This window comes from Dama dama, chromosome 20, assembly GCF_033118175.1.
Source record: "Dama dama isolate Ldn47 chromosome 20, ASM3311817v1, whole genome shotgun sequence".
In the NCBI taxonomy this organism is placed as follows: domain Eukaryota; kingdom Metazoa; phylum Chordata; class Mammalia; order Artiodactyla; family Cervidae; genus Dama; species Dama dama.
Genome location: NC_083700.1, coordinates 90,496,778 through 90,516,625, shown reverse-complemented (window position 1 = coordinate 90,516,625; position 19,848 = coordinate 90,496,778). Strand labels below are relative to the sequence as shown.

General features: G+C 45.1%; 1 protein-coding gene across 2 annotated transcripts in view; it reads right to left on the bottom strand.

Moving 5' to 3' along the window:
• The window catches only part of LOC133041342 (enoyl-CoA hydratase domain-containing protein 2, mitochondrial), a 29,662-nt gene extending 12,045 nt beyond the window's left edge, over positions 1-17,617 (bottom strand). Inside the window, exons 1-3 of one of the 2 annotated variants that reach the window (XM_061121871.1) lie at positions 17,351-17,617; positions 1,481-1,548; positions 1,323-1,404 (exon numbers count right to left, since the gene is read on the bottom strand). In XM_061121871.1, the coding sequence (XP_060977854.1) occupies positions 1,323-1,404; positions 1,481-1,548; positions 17,351-17,483 (283 nt within the window). In that variant the 5' untranslated portion in view covers positions 17,484-17,617. Of the gene's footprint in view, positions 1-1,322; positions 1,411-1,480; positions 1,549-17,350 lie in introns of both variants that reach the window. The other variant, XM_061121870.1, reaches the window with a different exon arrangement.
• Positions 17,618-19,848: the final 2,231 nt, after the last annotated feature.

Sequence of the window (19,848 nt, the reverse complement as noted above, 5' to 3'; positions counted from 1 at the left end):
GTGGGGGAGGTTGAAAGGTCAAGTAGATGAGGAGTGAGTGCAGGGACAGTGGCGTGGGGGTACGCAGGGTCCTGGGTGAGAGAATGACGGTGGAGGGTCATCAGAGGTCAGATGGCAGGAGCCTGAGTCACGAATAAGGGGTGAACATAGTCTCTGCAAGTCCTCGATTATGTGAAAGTCAGTTGGGAGAGCCCTTGGGAGTCTGATTAGTCCTAGCCCCTCAGTGACAAATGGGGAAACTGAGGCCCAGAGAGAGACAGGGACTAGCCCAGGATTCCAGGGCAAATCGGGGGCAGATTCAGACCTCCTGCATGCCCCCTACTTTCCTGTCCTTCGCTGGGGGGATGAGGAGCGGGGTTAACAGTCATGAAGTGACTGTGATGGAAGACATCAGACCATGGGGGAGCCAAAGGAAGAGGCTGCAGTAGGAGGAGGGCCTCGATCAGGGTCGCGGGGTCAGGCAGACTGGTCTCATACTTCCCTTGCCACCTCCCTCCCCAGGCTGCTCACCGGGATCCTGGCAGTTGAGGTCTGGGGACTGAGCCACATGCCCTTGAAACCGCCTAAGAATCACTCGCTTCCCACCCTCGCCCTCTGCAGCCTCTTCCCGTCTCCCCAGTGCCCCTCCACGGCCACCCCAGAGTCAGTTCTTCGCTCGGCTCTCCTTCACTTGCTTCTTGTTGTGGGCCTGGGATGCGGCATTTCTCATCTTTGAAAGGAAGTGCGTGGGGCTTGCCCTGTTGTGAGGACCAAATGGTGCAGAGCCGTGGAAGAGTTTTTTGACGAGGGACTTGTCGGTGGGCGAAGGGGCAGTAAGTCAGTCCTGTCTTGGCCACAGACCTGGTGAGTGTCTTTGGACTCCACTTTCTCATTTCCTCAGTGAAGGGTCAGAACAGAAAGAACAAGGACTTGGGGGTGAGAGAGGTCAAGTTCTAACTGAATTCTCACTAGCTGTGTTGCTCTAAGCAAGGAATTGCCCCTCCGCGTTCCCAGCTTTCAGTGGGAGTGAGTCCTGTGCTGTGTGCCGGGTCGCTTCAGTCGTGTCCGCCTCTGTGACCCTGTGGACTGGAGCCCGCCAGGCTCCTCTGCCCATGGGGATTCTGCAGGCGAGAATACTGGAGTGGGTTGCTATTTCCTCCTCCAGGGGATGTACCCAACTCAGGATGGAACCCGTGTCTCCTGTGTCGCCAGGCGGGTTCATCAGCAATAGCGCCACCTGGGAAGCCCTGACTCTTGTGCTAGAAATGACTGAAGTATCCCCTAAATGCAGGCCGGTGGGAGCCCACCTGAGCCCCGGGTTGGGGGCACGGAAGGAAACCCACCTGCACAGAACACACCCTTCACTCCACTCCTGAAGATCAGGACACGCACTTGCTGGTCCTCCCGAAGCTGGGCCAGAGCTTCCTGCAGCTGCAGAGAAGACCCGATCAGATAACTCCCAGCTCAGCCCCAGCCCACCCTGGTGCCTGCCCTTACTCACCTGACTGACGAAGACATTCCCCAGGGCATTGCGGGTGCTCGGTCTGTTCATCAGAATTTCAGCAATTCCTGCAGGGGACAGGGCAGCCTTGGGTGAGCCAGCTGCCCTGCTCAGTCCCGGCCTGGGGTCTGGGATCTGGGCAGCCTCTACCCTTGATGAGCAGTGTGACCTGGGGCAAGGCACACACACTCAGGCCTCAGTTTTCCCATCTGTAAGATCTGGCCAATAACCCTTGCCCTTTCTGCCTCGTAGAAGTGGAAGGGCTTGAGAACCTTGGAGCACCATGGGGAGAGGGACAGGAATGACTGCCCCAGTGGTCCCTGCCTACTTCTGCCATTGTCTCACACACACACACACACACACACACACAGCCAGACTTCTGGAGTGAATGAGTTATGATAATACCACCACCCAGAAATCTCATGTGCCCTGATTCATTCATTGCTCCCACGTCCCCCCAAAAGTAACAACTCTCTTGACTTTTTTTTCCTCCTGACTTTTTATGGTGATCACTTCCTTGCGTTTCTTTACAATTGTATCACACAGTTGGTCATCTCTAGATATTATAGTTTAGACTTGCTAATTAAAAAAAAAAGACAACTCTTAGAAGCTTGTTAAAATACTTAGGTTCTGCCTCTAGCCCTATCTTTCGCTCAAAAGTTATTTATTAAAGAACCTGGGGTGGGACTTCCCTGGTGGTCCAGTGGCTAAGACTCCCTTAATGCAAGAAGCCTGGTTTCAATCTCTGGTCAGGGAACTAGATCCCACATGCTGCAACTAAGTTCTGAAATACTGCCACAAAGACTGGCACAGCCAAAGAGAAAAAAAGAACCTGGGGCATTTGACCTGTAAGGTTTCCTGCAGCATGGAATGTACTGATTGCACACTCACAGGGCACGTGAGCAGATGCCTCTGTCATCGGAATTTAACAGCTAATCCAGAGGCTTGAGCACATTCACATTCTGTCCTCTTTGGCAAGAGAATGTCCTTTGCCCTACTCATGTGATATTCTTTCATGAGCACCAGTGAAACTTCTTGAAAGGGTTTTCCATATGCAGTTAATAATTTTCTTGCCTTCCACTCACTTAAGTCTTCTCCAGTCTAGCTCCCACCCCATCACTTGGCAGAAACTGTTCTCACCTAAGTGAGACCAGTGTAACCAGTGTAATCACATCACTAACCGAGGGACATATTTCCATCCTGCTCCCAGGCTCAGCTACAGTTAACTCTCCTGACCATACACCTGCTCCTCCTTGAACATTTTCTGCCATGCCTTTTTTTTTTTTTTAAATGGACAGTTTTTTTCACAACAGTTTTAGGTTCACAGCAAAATGGAGTAGAAAGTGCTTCCCTGATGGCTCAGAAGGTAAAGAATATGCCTGCAATGCAGGAGACCTGGGTTCAACCCCTGGGTTTGGAAGATCCCCTGAAGAAGGAAGTGGCAACTCACTCCAGTATTCTTGCCTGGAGAATTCCATGGACAGAGGAGCCTGGCAGGCTACAGTCCATGGGATTGAAAAGAGTCAGACACGACTGAGAAAGTGTGAAGATTCCCATAAATGCTGTAGCCACTGCACATGCATGGCCTCCTACCAGAGTGGGACATTTGTTACCAAAGATTAACCTCCATGCATGTGTCATTATCACCCAACTTCCATGTTTACTTTAGAGTTCACCCTCAGGGTTGCATATGCTATGGGTTTTGACAAACATACAACAACATGTACCTGCCTGTGGTCCCACATTTTCCTGGCCTTCCTACCTCTCAGATGATGCCTCTGCACTTCTTTTCTAGATTTTCTTCTACTCAATTTAAAAATTCTTAATTCATTTATTCAACATATATCTGTAATAAATAAGTCTTGGGGATATAATATACAGCATGGTGACTAGAGTTAACAATATTTGAAAGTTGCTAAGACTGTACATCTTACAAGTTCCCTCACACACCCAAAAATGTGTGTGTGTGTGGTGATGGATCTTAACTACATTTACTGTGGGGATTATTTCATAATATATAGAAATATTGAACTGTTACATTGTATATGTGAAACAAATGAAACAAAGTAAAGGCTAACAAGAGTTTTGCCAAGAGAACGAGCTGGTCATTACAAATACCCTCTTCCAAAAACACAAGAGAAGACTCTACAAGTGGACATCACCAGATGGTTAATACTGAAACTAGACTGATTAATATTCTTTGCAGACAGATGGAGCAGCTCTATACAGCTAGCAAAAACAAGACCAGGAGCTGACTGTGGCTCAGATCATGAATTTATTGCAAAATTCAGACTTGAATTGAAGAAAGTAGGGAAAACCACTAGACCATTAAGGTATAACATAAATCAAATCCCCTACCATTGTACAGTGGAAGTGAAAATTAGATTCAAAGGATTAGATTTGATAGAGTGCCTGAAGAACTATGGATGGAGGATTGTGACACTGTATCGGAGGCAGTGATAAAGGCCATCCCCAAGAAAAAGAAATGCAAAAAGGCAAAATGGTTGTCTGACAAGGCCTTACAAATAGCTGAAAAAAGAAGAGAAGCTAAAGACAAAGAAGAAAAGGAAAGACAGACCTATTTGAATGCAGCGTTCCAAAGAATAGCAAGGAGAGAAAAGAAAGCCTTCCTCAGGGACCAATGCACAGAAATAGAGGAAAACAATAGAATGGGAAAGACTAGATCTCTCTTCAAGAAAATTAGAGATACCAGGGGAAGATTTCATGCAAAGATGGGCACAATAAAGGACAGAAATGGTATGGACCTAACAGAAGCAGAAGTTATTAAGAAGAGGTGGCAAAAATACACAGAAGACTCTACATAACCACGATGGTGTGATCACCCACCTAAAGCCAGACATCCTGGCATGTGAAGTCAAGTGGGCCTTAGGAGGCATCACTATGAACAAAGCTAGTGGATGTGATGGAATTCCAGTTGAGCTATTTCAAATCCTCAAAGATGATGCTGTTAAAGTGCTGCTCTCAATATGCCAGCAAATTTGGAAAACTCAGCAGTGGCCACAGGACTGGAAAAGGTCAGTTTTCATTCCAATCTCAAAGAAAGGCAATGCCAAAGAATGTTCAAACTACTGCACAAGTACTCATCTTACACACTAGCAGAGTAATGCTAATTCTCCAAGCCAGGCTTCAGCATTACATGAACCGTGAATTTCCAGGTGTTCAAGCTGGTTTTAGAAAAAGCAGAGGAACCAGAGATCAAATTGCCAACATCCACTGAATCACCAAAAAAGCAAGAGAGATTTCCAGAAAAACATCTACTTCTGCTTTATTGACCACACCAAAGCCTTTTACTGTGTAGATCACAACAAACTGGAAAATTTTTAAAAGAGGTAGGAATTCCAGACCACCTTACCTGCCTCCTGAGAAATCTACATGCAGGTCAAGAAACAACAGTTAAAACTGGACATGGAACAACAGACTGGTTCCAAATCCGGAAAGGAGTATGTCAAGGCTGTATATTGTGCCCCTGCTTATTTAACTTATATGCAGAGTACATCATGAGAAACACTGTGCTGGATGAAGCACATGCTGGAATCAAGATTGCCGGGAGAAATATCAATTACGGACACACAGGTGACAGCATCCTTATGGCAGAAAGCAAACAAGAGCCTCTTGATGAAAGTGAAAGAGGAGAGTGAAGAAGTTGGCTTAAAACTCAACATTCAGAAAGCTAAGATCATGGCATCCGGCCCCATCACTTCTTGGCAAATAGATGGGGAAACAATGGAAAGAGTGACAGATGTTATTTTCTTGGGCTCCAAAATCACTGCAGATGGTGACTGCAGTCATGCAATTAAAAGATGCTTGCTCCTTGGAAGAAAAGTTATGACCAACCTAGACAGCATTATTAAAAAGCAGAGACATTACTTTGCCGACAAAGATCCATCTAGTCAAAACTATGGCTTTTCCAGTAGTCATGTATGGATGTGAGAGTTTGACCATAAAAAAGCTGAACGCTGAAAAGTTCATCCTTTTGAACTGCAGTGTTGGAGAAGATGCTTGAGAGTCCCTTGGAGTGCAAGGAGATCCAACCAGTCCATCCTAAAGGAGATCAGTCCTGAATATTCAGGAGTGATGCTAAAGCTGAAACTCTAATACTTTGGCCACTAATGCGAAGAACTGACTCATTGGAAAAGACCCTGATGCTGGGAAAGATTGAAGGCGGGAGGAGAAGAGGAAGAGGGAGGATGAGATGGTTGGATGGCATCACCAACGAGATGGACATGAGTTTGAGCAAGCTCCAGGAGTTGGTGATGGACAGGGAAGCCTGGCATGCTATAGTGCATGGGGTCGCAAAGAATCAGACACAACTGAGCGACTGAACTGAACTGAACATCTGAAACTAATATGTCAGTTGTATTTTGATTAAAAAACCCACTTCTTAACAAAAGAGAACCACACAAAAGAAGATATACAAATGACCACTAAGCACATGAAAAGATGTTTAATTTTATTAGCTTGAAATAAATGAGAATTTTAAAAAGCCTAGATATGACTGTATGACCAAATACAATGACTAAAACTAAGATCACAAAAAATAAAAGCCAACTGTTTGTTACTAAATAAATAACAACCCTGCATATCTAGTGAACAACTTTGACGTATAATAAATTGTGGGTATTATAAGGATATGTAACAATCCCTGTCTTCAAGGGATTGTTGCATTAGTGCTTGTAGCCTAATATAAGTAAATGATAATATGAGGTCATAAGTAAAATAAATACATAAAGTACTATAGGATTATAACTGGCAGCTCATAGATGGAAGCATTTGAGCAAGGTGGAAATAGGTAAAAATTTTCATTTTCAGAGTGAGGTATAGTGGGAAAAATACTACATGTAAGAGACTACTCCATTTGAAAAATTATATTTTGTCAAATGTGTTAATTTCTATTGTACAGCAAAGTGATTCAGTTATATACATATATATTCCTTTTCCTATTCTTTTCCATTATGATTTATCACAAGATGTTGAATATAGTTCCCTGTGTTATACAGTAGGACCTTGTTTATCCATTCTATATATAATAGTTTGCATCTGCTAACCCCAAACTCCTAATGCCTTCTTCCCCAACCTTTCCTTCCCCTTGGCTACTACAAGTCTGTTCTCTATGAGACTACTCAAGTAGTTGAAGTTCCTGAAAGGTCAGTCCAAGATCTCTTTATTCAGTCGTTTGTACAGTTATGTATTTAACACACACTGGCCTCTGTACTAAACATTGATGTCAGAGACTAGAGCAGACTCAGTCCCTGTCCTCTTAGATCCTACCATCTAACAGAGGAGATCGACATTCAACAAGTCATTACTATTTGCGACAAGGACATGGGGGAAAAAAAGACAGGAGGTTGGTGGTTTAGAGTGGGCAGAGGGGAGCCCTAGTGTAGAAGATCAGCAGTGACTTCCTGGGGGAAGAAGTGACCTTTCAGCTGAGAGCTGAGGAATGAATAGGAGTTGCCAGAGCAAAGTGTGCGTGTGTGTTGGTGGGGAAAAGCCTATTTCAGACAGAGGGAGTGGCACAGAGGAGGGCCCTGAGTGTAGCAGAGCTGGGTCTTTAGTGTTTTTTGGCTGCACCTGAGAATTAAACCAACATAAAACAGATTAACAGGAGAAAAGCATATGAGTTTGTTCAAGTTTTATGTAACACAGGACCCCTCAAAAGGAAATGAAGACCCCCCAGAAATGGTAGATCTACATGCTATGACAAACCTAGACGGTGTGTTGAAAAGAAGAAACATTACTCTGCTGACAGAAGTCTGTATAGTCAAGGCTATGGTCTTCCCAGTGGTCATGGATGGTTGTAAGAGTGTAAAAGACAGACCTTTTAGTGTCTTTACAGTGGATCGTAAAGAAGGTAGAGTGCCAAAGACTGTGCCAAATACCTTTGAACTGTGGTGCTGGAGAAGACTCCTGAGAGTCCCTTGGACAGCAAGGAGATCAAACCAGTCAATCTTAAGGGAAATCAACCCTGAATACTCATTGGAAGGACTGATGCTGAAGCTGAAGCTCCAGTGTTTTGGTCACCTGATGTGAACAACTGACTCTTTGAAAAAGTCCCTGATGCTGGGAAAGATCGAGGGCAGAAGGAAAAGAGGGCGTCAAGGATGAGATGGCTGGATGGCATCATCCATGTGATGAATATGAACTTGGGCAAACTCTGGGAGATGGTGAGGGACAGGGAGGCCTGGTGTGCTGCAGTCCATGGGGTCGCAAGGAGATGGACACAACTGGGTTGACACAACAACAAACAACACGCTTTTACAGTAGGCTGAAGGCAGAGTAGCAACTGTGGCAAAGTTAACTATGTGGGAGGCTATAGGAAGATAAGGCCTGTTTCTACACAGTTGTCTGTTCACATTTGTCTGTTTCAACACACTTGTCTGTTTGTACAGGATTCTCTTGGCTTCAACTCCCTGTTGAAGAATGTTTTTTTTATCTCCAGTTTGAAGAAAGGCATTTTTCAAATGGGAGTTTTTAATCTTCTGTTTTCAGTAAGAAAAAGGGAGAAGCATGCCCTTCTTGCATCTGCTGTTTATTTCAAGCAGCTTTAGCTCAAAAATATCCCTATGCCAATGCAGCATATTTCCTGGCGGGGGGAGGGGGGGCACCTTTTAGTGTCTTCCAGAACTGGAGGAGTTCAGAGGAAAGGGAGAGCCCTGTGAGGTGTGACAGGAGAGTCAGGAGGGCTGTGCTTGCTCGTCTGCCCCTTCTCCTTCTTCCTGCTTCCCATGTGCTTGCCTCCTGTACACGCAGGACTGCCCCGCACACCCAGCCTGCTCTCCTCTGAGCTCCAAGCCTGAATATATCCTGCTGCTCACTTGACATCTAGACCAACATGTCAAAAAATGATCAGTCTTTCTTCTGCTCCTTCGGTGAGTGAATGACATATCAACTCGGAGGTCTCTCCTGTTGCCTCTGTTTTTCTGACACTTGAAGTTTACTCCGTGTCCGAGGCAGACAATCCAACCTCGTGGATCTCAGACCTTTCAGCTCACACCCCGCCCTCCTGCAGCCATAAGCAGGTGGGCTCTCTCTCCTATTACATGAATGCCCCAACCGGCCCACTGTCCTCAGCTCTGCCTCCCCTTCTCCTTCCACATTCATTCCCTCATTTGGGTCAAAGTCATCTTTCTAACCCAAATCTGACCATATTCTTCTTGCTTCCCTTTTCATCAGAATTCATTCTAAATCCTTATTACCACCCAAAAGACTCCCTACAATCTGGCCTTTGTACATCCCTCTGGCCTCGTGCCAAATCAGGGCCAGGTGTGGGGAACAGAGACAGACTCTAGGCAGAGGCTCAAATACTCTTATGCCTTCTTGGCTGTTTCCCCTCCTGTAAAATGTCAGGATGGATTAGAGGAGTGTGTTCACCAATCCTTTGGTCTTCAAAGGCCTCTTGTTCTTTTCTCTCAATGTACCTAGCTTTGTGGAACAAGCAGAATTCATTAAGATGTTGTTCTCAGTGTGAGCTGATCTGAGACACCCAGAAGGGCCAGTGAAAGTTCTGGTGCTCTCAAGGGAAAGGATTTACAGCCACAGTTAGAGAACTGTGGTCTGGGACAGAGAACTGTAACATGCAGTCTAGAAGGCTTCGTTAGCCTCCCTGGAAACCTTCATAGAACTCTTTGAGCCCCGCAGGCCTGGAGGTCCCACCGAGGAACTCAGATGTCCCAAAGGTCCTCCTTTCCAGAAAAGAAAATGTTGCAACCTGGGGAAGGGAAACTGGTGGATACAGAGGAACTACATCAGAAGGGTTGAGGAGAACAGTCTAGGTCCAAGGCCACTGTGGCAGATAGACTTTAGAGTGGCCCCAGTGTTGATATCCTGAATAATCCCCTTCCCTTGATTGTGGGCAGAACCTGTGAATTGCTTCTAACCTAGAGAACACAGGTAAGGTCATAAAAGATCACTTCTAAGATTAGGTCCAATTATATGACAAAGACAATGAGATGTCACTTTTGTGATTAGTTTATAATGTATACAAGACCCTGTATTGGACTTCCCTGGTGGTCCACTGGTAAAAGAATCTGCCTGCCAATGCGGAGGGTTCATTTCCTGACCCAGGAAGATTCCACACGCCGCAGGGCAATTAAACTAATTCACCACAACTATGGCCTGGACCCTTAAACCTGCGAGCCACAACTGTTGAAGCCTGCGTGCGCTAGAGCCCAAGCTCTGCAACAAGAAGCCAATGCAATGAGAAGCCTGCACATGGCAACTAGAGAGTAGCCCCTGCTCGCTGCAACTAGAGAAAGCCTTCATGCAGGAAGAACCAGCACAGCCAAAAATAAATAAAATTTAAAAAGACTGTATTACTAGCACACACTAGAGAAACTAGTGGGCCCATGGATACGGTCCTGTGGCAGGGTCCTGTGGGCAGCCTCTAGGAGCTCAGAGTGGCCCCTGGCTAACAGGAAGAAAACAGGACTTCAGTACTACAACAACAGGATATGAATTCTGTCAGTAGCCTGAGGAACCTGGAGGCAGATCCATCCCCAGTTGAGCCTATGATGAGACACCATAGCTTCTGCCAACTCCGGGATTGCAGCCTGCTAAAACTCTGAAGCAGAGAACCCAGCAAAATTATGCCTGGGCTTCTGACCTATGGAAACTATGAGATAATAAATGTATGCTATTTTAAGCAACAGAGTCTGTGGTAATTTGTTATGTGGCAATAGAAAACAAATATAGTCATGACATCCTGGGATTGAAGGGACTTTCCTCTCTTCTTCACTTTCCTGTTCTGTCTTTCCTTTTTCTCTGGCTAACTCTCTCCCATATTTCATCTCTAGCTCCCTCTTGCAGAATGCAAATATGGTGCTCGGCTGAAATCACAACTCAGTCACATACCAGCTCCATGGCCTTGGACAAGTTACTTTATCCTTCTGACTTTCACTTTCCTGATCTATAAATAGAAATACTAAAAAGGTTGTAATTAAGATTAAAAGAGATAATGTCCATAAGTGCATAACCAGAGTTTATGGGCACTTAGAGCAGGGAAAATGCACAGAAGCTGGTGAAAGTCTGGGACCCAATATGAGGTGTGAGCTCTAAGCTGGGAGACCTAAGGAGCCAGACAGGGTGTCTTTGGCTTTCATTCATTCACCTGACAATGTTCAACTTGTACTACCACATGCCAGGCCCTGCAGAAATAAGAGAGCTCAGCCTGACTTCTTAGTTGACACCCTATTCTGGGAACATTGCCCTTGCTGGACCCCAGTAATAATGATGGGTTTGCATTGCACCCTCTCTACTCTGATTATCAGACTCCCGTGATGGTTTGATTTGCTTAGCAGAAGACCTAGAATCACATCTATCTGGATGGTCTGGATCACACAGCGATGTGGGTGGGAGTTGATAGAAACCACTGGAAGGTCATGTGGGTATGTGTGCTCAGTTACTCAGTAGTGTCTGACTCTTTGTAACCCCTATGGACTGTAGCCTGCAAGGCTCCTCTGTCCATGGGATTCTCGAGGCAAGAATACTGGAGTGGCGTTGCCATTCCCTTCTCCAGGGGATCTTCCTGACCCAGGGATCAAACCCAAGTCTCCCGTGTCTCCTGCACTGGCAGATTCTTTTACTACTGAGTTGTGTGGGAAGCCTTAATAATCCCTAAGTATATAGAGGGGAAAACTGAGGCTCAGAAAAGAAGAGAATGTGCCAAAGTTACTAGGTGGACCCAGCTAGCAATCCTCACCCTCAGAGTTAACAAGTGATGAGGAAGACTAGTCCAGACAGAAGGAATGCCAAAGGACAAGGGTGGGGGAAGAGGGTGTAATTCCTAAGTGGTTTACAAAGGTAGAGAGGGAGGAGAGGACCCAAGTCAGGGGCATAGTTAGAAGAAAACACTTAACTGGGATGGCTTAAAATGAACAAACCCATGGTAGGAGAGATAAAGTGACATGGTCAGGTTGTGGTGGAGAACCTTCACTATTCAGGTAAGGAGCTGGAGTAAAGCCATAAGAGTGAGAAGTGGTTAACGAGCTAATCTCATTTTCAAAGACAACAGGCACAATGTGACAATGCTCTGGTGCTATCACGCCAAGTGGAAGACAGAACTGGTGACTTCTAAGGAGGATGGTGGGATGGTCTCCTGTGTTTGGGTCTCCTCCTCATGCCTCATCCACTGCCTCTTCTCGGTTTCCTTATCTCCTTCCCTCTAGGACATTCTGTATGCCCTCTGGCAAGGGCAGAAGCTTAATCTCCTGACACTTAATGTTCAGTGGCTCAGTCATTTCTGACGCTGTGACCCCACTGACTGCAGCACTCCAGGCTTCCCTGTCCTTCATCATCTAGAGTTTGCTCAAACTCATGTCCATTGAGTTGATCATGCCATCCAACCATCTTATCCTGTCTCCCCTTCTCCTCCATCTTTCCCAGCATCAGGATGTTTTCCAGTGAGTCAGCTCTTTGCATCAGGTGGCCGAAGTATTGGAGCTTCAGGTTCAGCATCAGTCCTTCCAATGGATATTCCAGGTTGATTTCCTTTAGGGTTGACTGGTTTGATCTCCTTGCTGTCCAAGGGACTCTCAAGAGTCTTCTCCAGCACCACAGTTTGAAAGCATCAATTCTTCCGCACTCAGACTTCTTCGAGGGCTTCCCTGGTGGTTCAGGGCCTTCTGTGGTGGTTCAGATGGTAAAGAATCTGCCTGCAATGAGGGAGACCTGGGTTCGCTCCATGGGTTGGGAAGATCCCCTGGAGTAGGGCATGGCAACCTACTCCGGTATTCTTGCCTGGAGAATCCCCATGGACAGAGGAGCTTGGTGGGCTACAGTCTATGTGGTTGAAAAGAGTCAGATACGACTGAGTGACTAAGCACACAGCACAGCACAGCTGCTGGTTCAGACAGTAAAGAATCTGCCTGGAATGAAGGAGACTTGGGATTGATCCTCGGGTCAGGAAGATCCGCTGGCGAAGCAAATGGCAACCCACTCTGGTTATCTTACCTGAAGAACTCCATGGACAGAGGAGCCTGGTGGGCTACAGACTTTGGAGTCACAAAGAGTGAGACACGACAGACTGACTAACACATTGCAGCCTTCTTTATGGTCCAATTCTCGTATCCCTACATGACTACTGGAAAAACTATAGTTGATTATGTGGACCTTTCTCAGCAAAGTGATGTCTCTGCTTTTTAATATGTTGTCTAGGTTGGTCATAGCTTTTCTTCCAAGGAGCAAGCATCTTTTAATTGCATGGTTGCAGTCACCATCTTCAGTGATTTTGGAGCCCAAGAAAATAACATCTGTCACTATTTCCATTGTTTCCCCATCTATTTCCCATGAAGTGATGGGACCAGAGGCCATGAACTCAGTTTTTTGAATGTTGAGTTTTAAGCCAGCTTTTTCACCCTCCTCTTTCACGTTCATCAAGAAGCACTTTAGTTCCTCTTCACTTTCTGCCATAAGAGAGGTATCATATGCATATCCGAGGTTATTGATATTTCTCCCAGCAATCTTGATTCCAGCTTGTGCTTCATCCAGCCCGGCATTTCACATCTGTACTCTGCATATAAGTTAAATAAACAAGGTGACAATATACAGCCTTGATATACTCCTTTCCCAATTTGGAACTAGTCCAGCTCCATGTCCAGTTCTAACTGTTGCTTCTTGACCTGCATATAGATTTCTCAGGAGGCAGGTCAGATGGTGTGGTATTCCCACCTCTTTAAGAATTCTCCAGTTTGTTGTGATCCACACAGTTAAAGGCTTTGACTTAGTCAATGAAGCAGAAGTAGATGTTTTTCTGGAACTCCCTTGCTTTTTTGATGATCCAATGGATATTGGCAATTTGATCGCTGGTTCCTCTCCCTTTTCTAAATCCAGCTAGAATGCCTGGAAGTTCTCGGTTCATATACTGTTGAAGTCTTGCTTGGAGAATTTTGAGCATTACTTTGCTAGCATGTGAGATGAGTGCAATTGTGTGGTAGTTTGAACATTCTTTGGCATTGCCTTTCTTTGGGATTGGAATGAAAGCAGTCCTTTTCCAGTCCTGTGGCCACTGCTGAGTTTTCTAAATTTGCTGGCATCTTCAGTGCAGCGCTTTAACAACATCATCCTTTAAGATTTGAAATAGCTCAGCTGGAATTCCATCATCTCCACTAGCTTTGTTCGTAGTAATGCTTCTTAAGGCCCACTTGACTTCATTTTCCAGGATATCTGGCCCTAGGTGAGTGACCACACCATCGAGACTATCTGGGTCATTAAGACCTTGTACAGTTCTTCTGTGTATTCTTGCCACTTCTCCCCATATCTTCTGCTTCTGCTAGGTCTTTACCATTTCTGTCCTTTATTGTGCCTATCTTTGCATGAAATGTTCCCTTGGTATCTCTAATTTTCTTGAAGAGATCTTTAGTTTTTCCTATTCTATTGTTTTCCTCTATTTCTTTGCATTGTTAACTTAATTTTTAAATTTTATTTATTTATTTATTTTCATTTATTTTTATTAGTTGGAGGCTAATAACTTTACAATATTGAGGTGGTTTTTGCCATACATTGACATGAATCAGCCATGGATTTACATGTGTTCCCTGTCCTGATCCCCCCTCCCACCTCCCTCCCCATCCCATCCCTCTGGGTCTTCCCAGTGCACCAGCCCTGAGCACTTGTCTCATGCATCCAACCTGGGCTGGCAATCTGTTTCGCACTTGATAGTATACTTGTTTCAATGCTATTCTCTCAGAACATCCCACCCTCGCCTTCTCCCACAGAGTCCAAAAGTCTGTTCTATACATCTGTGTCTCTTTTTCTGTCTTGCATATAGGGTTATCATTACCATCTTTTTAAATTCCATATATATGTGTTAGTATACTGTATTGGTCTTTATCTTTCTGGCTTACTTCACTCTGTATAATGGGCTCCAGTTTCATCCATCTCATTAGAACTGATTCAAATGTATTCTTTTTAAGGGCATTGTTAACTTAAGAAGGCTTTCTTATCTCTCCTTGCTCTTCTCTGGAACTCTGCATGCAGATGGGTACATCTTTCCTTTTCTCCTTTGCCTTTTGCTTCTCTTCTTTTCTCAGCTACTTGTAAGGCCTCCTCAGACAACCATTTTACCTTTTTCTATTTCTTTTTCTTGGGGATGGTTTTGATCACCACCTCCTGTCCTGTGTTACAAACCTCCATCCATAGTTCTCCAGGCACTCTGCCTATCAGATCTAATCCCTTGAATCTATTTCTCACTTCCACTGTATAATCATAAGGGATTTGATTTAGGTTATACCTGAATGGCCTAGTGGTTTTCCCTACTTTCTTCAATTTAATTCTGAACTTTGCAATGAGTTCATGATCTGATTCAAGGTCAGCTCCTGTCTTTTCTTCTTTTTTTTCTGACTGTATAGAGCATCTTCATCTTTGGTTGCAAACAGTATAATCAGTCTGATTTCTGTAGTGGCCATCTGGTGATGTCCATGTGAAGAGTCAGCTCTTGTGTTGTTGAAATAGGGTGTTTGCTGTGACCAGTGCATTCTCTTGGCAAAACTCTGTTAGCCTTTGGGCTGCTTCATTTTGTACTCTAAGGTCAAACCTGCCTGTTACTCCAGGTATCTCTTGACTTCCTACTTCAGTCCCCTATGAGGAAAAGGACATCTTTTTTTGGTGTTAGTTCTAGAAGGTCATGTAGGTTTTCATAGAACTGTTCAACTTCTTTGGCATTAGTGGTTGGGTCACAGACTTGGATTACTGTGATACTTGTTATTTCTGGATAAAAAGTTTTCCTATCTACAAATGAGCCATGATAATTTTTCAACTAATGTACAAGTCTGTGTTCTTAGTCCCTGAATTACTAGAAGAATAGTGATGTCCATTAATAGTTGAGAACACAGGTTTTAAAATCAGACCTGGTTCATGTTGCTTAAACTCTCTGTTCCTCGGTTTATTGATCTGTAAAGTTGGGAGAATAGTTATAGCTATTTTAAGGCAAACACTGTAGCCCGTTTGGCAGTCAACAAAGAGTGAGAGCAACTGGGGTATTCTCTAACACTAGCCATCCCACCTGGCCAGAGAATTCTCACCAAGTGAGGTAGTTGGACGCCAGAAGCCCCTTCATGTCCGTCAAGAGTGGGGGATGTAGGTAGGGAACAGTATACAGTATCACGGAGCAAGGAACAGTTCTTCAACAGCTCTTCAACTTAGTATCAAGCAAGAGAAAAGAAGAAATATGAGATGCCTAGAACAATACAATCTGTGTAAACTAAAACTTGGACACAATGCTATTTTAAATGCGGAGAAGTTTAGAGGGGTTGGACCTGGGGAGAAAGTAAAGACAAGAGGATCTTGCCCAGCTGGTGACACACGGCAGACAGGGGAATGCCACTGAATGCAAAGTCCAATCACTGCCCTTTGCCCGCCTTCACAAATAACACTACCCCCAAACAGAAATAAAACAAAATATAACACGACCAAGAAAACGCAACACAAGGCTCAATCAAGGTGTTCTTGCCAGTGACGACTGCTGTGAACTTTCCTTTGAGTCAGCAGGACTCCAAACTCCAGCAGCAGCTGCAGGGCAATTGCACAGGGGGGCGCCAAGCCCTCCTCATGGCCTCTCCGCTTCTCTCCGCTTCCCTCCTTTCTCCCGCCCCCTTCCCCTCTCCTCAGCTCCTCCTTTCCAGGAGGCGGGAGGCCCTAAGCCAAATTGGAATTGGCTCGGCTGCCCCAGCCCACTGGAACCTTGCCAGGATGCTCAGCCTGTGAGGAAAATCAGGCATTTTAAAGCTCTAGTCGGGGTGGGCTTGCTGGCACTTAGTTCTACCCTTGAACGAGTCCCTTCTCTTTCCTCACAGCCCCCAGGCCACTAAATCTCGGGCTGAAGGGACCAATATTGACGCAGAATCCCTTCACAATTACGGTGGGGGAGGCAGGTAAGGTGGTCACCTACCAAAGGATTTAGGCCCAGGGAACCTCTACTGGGATGCAGGAACTTTGGGGTCCAATCCTCAAACACACTGAGCAACCTGCCTCCCTCTTACTGGTTTTGGGGTAGGAGATAGACGGGCCCCTGGGCCAGACAGCTGGTGTTTTGTCAGTGGAGTAAAACTGAAGCTTCTCACTCACCCAGACCCGCCAAGGACAAAGCTAGTGTCAGTAAATGAGCTCTGCTGGAATAAAGAGGTAAGATGATCACCCCTGAGGTCAAGAAAAATGTCCTTGTCTACACATGTGCAGAAAGGCTTTCTAGGGATCAAAAAGGGCGGGGTTGCCACCCTATAGTAAGCATGGACACACCCTCATAGGTTTTTGCAGTGGGATCCATCTTAGCAAAGATGCCCAAAAAAGTTGCCCAGGCATATTGGGGAGGTCCTAGGACCAGTCAGGTGTGAAGAAACAAGATAATTTGCCATATATAAACACCCAGAGGCTGTCTTTATGAGTGATTTAACTCACCTCTTTACTGGCCTCCTCCTCGTTAGAGAGGCCCAGATACCCTTTCTCTCTGGGTGTGTATTTCTGCCTGGCTTTTCTGACTTAAATATAACTGCTTCCCTGTGTACTCTCCCATATGTTGTGCTGTGTCTGTAATAATAAACTTTGTACCTGTTTTTACAGTCTTTGCCTCCTTGAAACATTCTTGTTTTCAAATGCCTGCTTTCCTTCTAGCCTCTCCCAGCTGGTGGTCTAGCAGCTAGGATTCCTGGTTTTCATCCAGGCTACCCAGGTTCAATTTCTGGGTAGGGAACTAAGTTCTCTCTCAGGACCACTCACTACTTTCTCTCTCTGAAATCAGCTTCAGTCTGCCTCCCTGTAGTGGGAGCACTGGCCATGGGTCCGTACAGGGCAACAGCACCAGGCCTGCCTCTCAGCCAGCAGGAGCTCACCCCAGCCGCCTTCCGGGCTCTCGGCACTTACCCCGGTCTGGACCCGCCAGAGCGCACACCTGGATCTCCCGGCCTGCAGCCCCGGGGTTGGAGGAGCAGCCGCGGGTCTCAAGCGGCCTCCAGGGGCGCGGAAAGCGCAGGGTGCTGTTCAGGGCGCGCAGCATTGGGGCCTAATCTGGGAACGGGCCACCCTGCACCACCGCCTCCCGCCGAAAGCTCGCCGCTCTGCTCCAGGCCTTGACAAACTGCTCCTCCTATGGGCTGAGAGCCCTGCGCGGCTCCCTGAGCCCGTAGGAAACCGGAAGACACGGGTAAGGAGAAAGCCCGGCTCTGCTGGTGTGCTTTTAAACAAGGCTGCCAATCTAAGTGCCAAAATTTTAATCTGTAAAGCGCGGGTAATAAAAGTGATAAGTGCCAAAGATACAGAAAGCCGTGTGAGAGTAGTGAGAACAGATTTTAATCAGTAATACACTGTTGCAAGAGAAATGTCCAGCATGAACTCTTAACATAGTTTCTAACAGCTCAAGGACACATCCCTAGGATGACTCTAGCCCCTTTTAAAGTGCCTGCCTGAGAAAACTCAAGACTGCCAAAAGAAATTAGTTTGTTCCAGCCAAGACCCGAAGGTAAGACTCCTATCTCCCAGTCTCTGAGGGAGCCTAAGCTTGCATAAGGGACAGCAAACCTAGAATAGTTCCATGTGAACTAATCCCTCTCTGCGTATTTTGAAAGTTTTCACTTCCCTGACTGTACACAGTCCTGGCTCACCCACCTCCCTATTCCTTCATTCTCCTTGTAAAATCTGTTCTCACTACTTTCGGGGAGGCTGAAGCCTAGTGGAGAAGAGGGCTCAGAGGATCCTGGCTAGAGTCTGGTGATAGAATCTTTTCTTTTTTTAATTGGAGGCTAATTACTTTACAATATTGTGGTGGGTCTTGCCATACACTGACATGAATCAGCCATAGGTGTACATGTGTTCCCCATCCTGAACCTCCCTCCCACCTCCCTCCCCATCCCATCCCTCTGGGTCATCCTAGTGCACCAGCCCTGAGCACCCTGTATCATGCATCCAACCTGGACTGGTGATCTATTTCACATATGATAATATATATGTTTCAATGCTATTCTCTCAAATCATCCCACCCTCGCCTTCTCCCACAGAGTCTCCAAAAGTCTGTTCTTTACATCTGTGTCTCTTTCACTGTCTCGCATATAGGCTCATAGTTACCATCTTTCTAAATTCCATATATATGTGTTAATATACTGTATTGGTATTTTTCTTTCTGACTTACTTCACTCTGTATAATAGGCTCCAGTTTCATCCATCTCATTAGAACTGATTCAAATGCACTGTTTTTAATAGCTGAGTAATAGTCCATTGTGTATATGTACCACAGCTTTCTTATCCATTTGTCTGCCAATGGACATCTAGGTTGCTTCCATGTCCTGGCTATTGTAAACAGTGCTGCGATGAACGTTGGGGTACATGTCTCTCTTTCAATTCTGGTTTCCTTGGTGTGTACACCCAGCAGTGGGATTGCTGGGTCGTATGGCAGTTCTATTTCCAGTTTTTTAAGGAATCTCCTCACTGTTCTCCATAGTGGCTGTACTAGTTTGCATTCCCACCAACAGTGTAAGAGGGTCCCTTATTCTCTGCACTCTCTCTAGCATTTATTGTTTGTAGACTTTTTGATAGCAGCCATTCTGACCAGTGTGAGATGGTACCTCATTGTGGTTTTGATTTGCATTTATCTGATAATGAGTGACGTTGAGCATCTTTTCATGTGTTTATTAGCAGTTAAACTGTATTATTCATTGATTTGTTGTCTTTATAGGTTGCATAACCATAACCACTCCCTCATTCTAGAATATTTTCATCATTCTAACGGGAAACACTATCCAGCTGGCAGACATTTTCCATTTCCCCCTTCATTTGACTCTGGCATCCACTCCTTTATTTTCTGTCTTTAGAGAATTACCTAGGCTGTGACATATTCATTCACATGAACAGAATAATGCAATATGCAGCCTTTTATGCCTGGCTTCTTTTAATTAACATGATCTTTTCAGAGTTATGGCATGTTATAGCATATATCAGAACTCCATTCATTTAATGGCTGAATAATATTGCATTGCATGTTTTATTTATTCAATCACCAGTTGATGAACGTTTGAGTCATTTCAACACTTTTTCTTGTTTTAATTTATTCCTCATTAAACTTTCTTTATTTTTAACTAAATAATTATAAATATTACAATTTAATGGTTTTGGGACCCATTTTTTGATTGGGTCACTTATTTTTCTGTAATTGAGCTACGGGAGTTGCTTGTATATTTTTGAGATTAATTCTTTCTCAGTTGCTTCATTTGCTATTATTTTCTCCCATTCTGAGGGCTGTCTTTTCACCTTGCTTATAGTTTCCTTCATTGTGCAAAAGCTTTTTTTGATTAGGTCCCAGTTGTTTATTTTGTTTTTATTTCCATTACTCTGGGAGGTGGGTCATAGAGGATCCTGCTATGATTTACGTC